A 5000-nucleotide genomic window follows, 5' to 3' on the forward strand; every position below is an offset into this window, starting at 1 on the left:
CCTCAAAACCCCGATTGCTCTAAAAGTAATTGAACCCTAAAAATCTGAACCCTAATCTCCCTTCACCGGCGACGGCTGCTACCACCGATAGCGGTGGGGGAAAAACTACTGAGACTCACACAGATAGTTCGAAAACTCAGTTCACATAATATTAGTTGCAAAACTAAATAGTAAATTCTCTTTTGTCATCCTCTTAGTAAAAAATTCGAGAAACAATTGATGGCGGACATGGACCTGGACGACCTGTTGGTTGTCCCGACGCAGGGCCCATCTCGACCTGCCCGGTTCGCGCCCAAGGGTTCCAAGTTCAAACCCACTGTCTCTACTAAAAAGGAGGAACCCAAGGAGGAAGCCGATGCCAGACCCGAATATGAGAAAAACGAGGTGGAAATGGATTTTGAAGTTGAAGTGAAGCCGGACGAAGAAAATGAAAATGAAATTAAAGAAAAGATGATCGATGATCTAATGGAAACAGACGAAGCGGAAGGTGAAGGTCCAGATGACATTGTTCGAGAAATTGATGTGTATTTCGCTCCTTCTATTGATCCTTATACTAGGGTAATCAAACTTAGGTTTTTATTATTCAGTGAGGAGGCCATTTTAATTTTAATTTTGAATAAATTTGCCTGCTATTAATGTTTATTTTTGTACTTGTAGTTGTATGTGTTGCAATATCCATTGAGGCCAGTGTGGCGGCCATATGAATTGGAGGACAGATGTGAAGAGGTATGCATTATTAAAAGATATTTGGTGTTTTTGTCTCATGATAAAAGAATCTGCATTTGGCCAATTGACAATTTAGAGATTATGAGAGTTTGTGGTTGATTCTTCAGGTAAGGGTGAAGCCAGCAAGTTCAGAATTTGAAATTGATTTGGCAGTTAATTTTGATTCGGATAACTATGATCGTGATGCTGATCCTAGAGTTCAGATAATGAAGCAGGTTCGAATTCCCCCTCTTGTTATGTGCATTTATATTGTCTGACTATTATATGCATTGGAGTCCATGAAGCAATGATGCTTCNAAACAAATTTCTGACAATACTTACGCACTATTGTTTTCTGTACTATCTTTTTATGTAATTCTGAGAATTAGTTATGTTACTCATTCTTTATTAAAGGAGAAAAAAAATATGCTTCATCTTTTTGTTTGTAATATCTTGGTAGACTCTTGCTTCATCATGGAAACCACCTCGCACAAGTGGGTATGCCGTTGGGGTTTTAAGAGGAAATAAGGCAGGTTCTATGATCTCTGAGTACTCATTTCCTTTCCATTTCTAATTCTATTTGTACAGCAATATACGCTGTTAAGGTTCCTTTGCAAGTCTGAATGATTTTAAGCTCTTACAACTCCTCGCTTTTGTCTCATACAGTTGCACCTCAATCCTATTCATTCAGTTGTGCAGCTCCGACCATCAATGCAACATCTCAAGCCCAGGGATTCTAAAAATAAGAAGACTGAAACTGGTAGTGTTGAAGAGCCCATGGAAGAAAAATCTTTGGAGGCATCAAAGAAGCAGGTTGTTTTTCCCTTTCTCGCCTTGCTTGTTGCTAAATTTATTTTTCGGTTTGTAACCATTTCAGGCTCGGTGATTCTTTCAATTAGATGCAAAGAGCAACTACTTTCTTGAATTAATGCATCACTTTTTCAATTAAGAAAGCCCATTTCTATTTATTTTTTTGGAATATGTAGGTGATGACTGGAAAAGCTATCTAGGCACTTGGGAGGCCGTTCTAGTCCATATTTTCATACCATATTTCCATTAGAATATGCCTAGATAATACCTTTATAAAATTCAAGATAGATCTGAAATGCGCTTATTGGAGTTGTATAAATGCGCATGCCATTTCACGTTCTTGCATCAAGTTTACTTTACATGCATATTAGCCTTTGGCTCTTTTCTGCTTATTAGTCTTTTATTTTATTTTAATTTATATCCTGAAACGCATATTACCTTTGCAGACCAAGCCATCAGGCCAGAACAAGGATAGTGGAGAGGTATGCATTTTGCTCACCTGTTTGCCCAATTTGTACAACGATAATTGATTTCATGCTGTTGTTATTCCAATTAACCTAATTTAAAACAAATGAAAACACAACTCTTGTACTCATTTGGATGTGTATTCCATAGACAGAGAGGATGAATAAATGATTTTACGGAGAGGTTTTGCATCTCTATGTGTAGTTAAGCAGCTATTCAATTTTACTATACATTCCTTTATATGATTATACTATAAGTTTAAGTCCCCAAAAAAAAAAAATAATAATAAATAAATAAATTGAAGCTCTGAATAAGATACTGAGATGACCTTTCAATATTTAATAACTTGTAACTAAAAGTTTTATTGTCTGTTAAAGAATAACAGTGATGTTTATTGTCACTTGGTTTTTTGCAAAGTGGCACTATCATATTATTTTGTTGCAGTAATGGCTGTAGATTAGTTATGGCGAGAAGGGAGGAGCCCATCAATAGAAGGCAGAATTAGACTAAGCTTTGTCTTTCTCCGAGGAATTATAAGCATATCTTGCTGAAGGAAGAGTATACATTGGAACATTACATCAGTGTCTGTTATAGCCAGTTGTGTCCAATACATGACGATGTGGTGGCCTAACAACCTATAAAGTCTAGGAATATCTTCCAATGCAGTGACAGTCAGACCTACTGATCTTACTATGCGTTAAATTATGCTTGGATTTAACTGCCGTTAATTTTTCTTTAATATATTTTTTAATGACTTTACATGTTTGACAAGTTATTTGGTTATGAAATCAAGTTCCTGAAGGAGTATCAGAGTCTAATACATGTATAATTTTCTTTTCCCAAGTTTAGGCATTAATGACATATTGTGAAATTAATTTGTACTCATTTTCTTTGTTATCATGCTGTTAGAATGTTGTGGCCATTTGTATGTTTTAGGGGGATGTAAAAGAACCTTCAATTGTTGCAAACTTTTCATCAATCACCAAAATTTTTAATTACATGGATCTAATGATTTTATTGTGCTATTTCTAGTTTCAAATTTTTATTTTTATTTTTTTAATTTTTCCCCCATAAAGCAATATCTCTGAGGCCAAGATCTATGAAATGGAGCACCAATGCCTTTCATTCCCGCTAGTTTGACTTAACTATGGATTTTAAATATTAATTACCCCCCACTGTTTTCTCTTTCTTTGTAGCATTGGGTTCCTCTCAAATACCATAACGCAAGGAGTGACATTGCAGATAGATATCTACAAAAGATGGCTGCACAAGAAGGCTCGCCTATTAATTTTTCTATGAGCTCGTATGCATTAAGATGCCGATACCTGCTATTTTCATCAATTTTCTACAAAGATTATGGAATCTCCTTTGAATTTTCTGTATTGGAATCTTATGTGTTGTTATTAATTCTCTTCCCCCCCTCCCCCCCTCTCCAATTTGAAGGCGTGATTATCTGAATAGATTGTGTCCGGGCACCTCTAGTGAGAATTTCAGATCTAAAGTTCCTACAAGAAGGTATCTCGCTACCTGTTTGACAGAATTTATCTGCTGGTGATGAATACTGTTTGTACACTAATGAGACACATTTTCAATGAAAAGATATCTTTTGAATTGTTTCAGATACACTAGAAAATTTGATTTGTTGTTCTTCATCTTGTTTCTAGTAATTTATTTGCTACATTCTTGTTTTCTGTTGATTGATTTATTACTATTCACAAGCATTCCGAAGTAAACCTGTTTGTGAATGTATGGATGAGAAGAAAGTTTGAAAATTCTCTGGGTACTTGAGTTGACTTTATATTCAGTTTCTCATGAATAGTTTTTTCATTAGCATTTCTTTTGCCCTTAACAGATAATTGACATCTAGAATCACAATTTATCACTGATAATATCACTATATGGTAGTTTTGTTGCTTGTATGATAGTATTTCTCAGTCATGGACATTTTCATTTTATTGCTTCACCTCATTTCTTGAATTACTTTTTTAGTTGAACTTGTATCCTCGTGAAGTCAATTTCTCTTATTATCCATTTGCTACTGCCATAACAATGGCCTATCTGGATAATTGTTATCATGACTTTGCTTTTCCATAGGAAAACATTGCATGATACTTGCAATTGTCTTAACACCTGTATATGAGCTATAGATCTTCATTTTGTAATGTGATGTTGTTTCAGGTTTTTGATGACTTTGCCACTAAAAGAACGATGCAGAACTTGGCTTCTTGAGGTCTGTTGCTACTTACTTTGATCTCAAAGCTGTATTCTATCCTTTTGGTCATTCCTTACATGTATAACATGGATTAAACAGCAATTTCAGAATTTTCTTGGTATTGATATTGATGCATGAAGTTGATGGAACAGGGTTCTCCAATTCATCGATATGATGCTCTAAAGCACCTAGCTCCAGATGAGTCTGTTGAAGAAGTTTTGGAAGTCCTGCAGGAATATGCTCGATTAGTCCAAGGACTGTGGGTTCCAAAGAGTTCACTGGTATATGGAACAGATTCAGGAATTGAAGTTTTAGCCAGGGACTATGTTCTTCTTTTGTTTAGCAAGAATCCACTAGTTAACAACTCACAAATACCTCAACGTCCTCAACTTGCTAAAGCAATGAAAGATGTCCTAAATGTATTGGCTGTTGAGAGACCCTCCTTTAGTGATTGGAAACTCAGAGAGCTTCCTGATCGGAGATTCTTAAAACTCAATCCTACTGTTGCAAAGCAACAAGAAGAAGAATGGGAATCCTTGGAAAAGAAGATAAATGATCTTCTTTTTGGAGGAAGAAGTGGACCTGGTGCAAAGACTTATTCAAAGTCTAATGTCATAAACAATCCGGCCACATCAATGAGTTCCAGTAGAGTAGCTCTGAAAACTCCAAATGGGGCATCCTCAAGGACGCCAATGCCAGAAGAGACTCGAGAAGCTTTAATGAAGGCCCTTCAGAAACTTTTCAAAAGCATCAAGGTTTGCAGGTGAGATCACTTTATTACATCAAGCCCTTATTTTCAAATAGTAGT

General features: G+C 35.9%; 1 protein-coding gene across 2 annotated transcripts in view; it reads left to right on the plus strand.

The window, feature by feature from the left end:
• The first annotated feature begins 6 nt into the window (after positions 1 to 6).
• LOC111389862 (DNA-directed RNA polymerase III subunit RPC5-like) overlaps positions 7 to 5000 on the plus strand; it is a 41528-nt gene continuing 36534 nt past the window's right edge. For both annotated transcript variants that reach the window (XM_023014839.1, XM_023014840.1), the window contains exons 1-10: positions 7 to 558; positions 658 to 726; positions 834 to 941; positions 1166 to 1234; positions 1372 to 1518; positions 1962 to 1997; positions 3177 to 3283; positions 3424 to 3495; positions 4159 to 4210; positions 4345 to 4955. In XM_023014839.1, the coding sequence (XP_022870607.1) occupies positions 220 to 558; positions 658 to 726; positions 834 to 941; positions 1166 to 1234; positions 1372 to 1518; positions 1962 to 1997; positions 3177 to 3283; positions 3424 to 3495; positions 4159 to 4210; positions 4345 to 4955 (1610 nt within the window). In that variant the 5' untranslated portion in view covers positions 7 to 219. The remainder of the gene's footprint in view (positions 559 to 657; positions 727 to 833; positions 942 to 1165; positions 1235 to 1371; positions 1519 to 1961; positions 1998 to 3176; positions 3284 to 3423; positions 3496 to 4158; positions 4211 to 4344; positions 4956 to 5000) is intronic.

Source organism: Olea europaea, unplaced genomic scaffold (genome assembly GCF_002742605.1).
Source record: "Olea europaea var. sylvestris unplaced genomic scaffold, O_europaea_v1 scaffold629, whole genome shotgun sequence".
Classification (NCBI taxonomy): Eukaryota; Viridiplantae; Streptophyta; class Magnoliopsida; order Lamiales; family Oleaceae; genus Olea; species Olea europaea.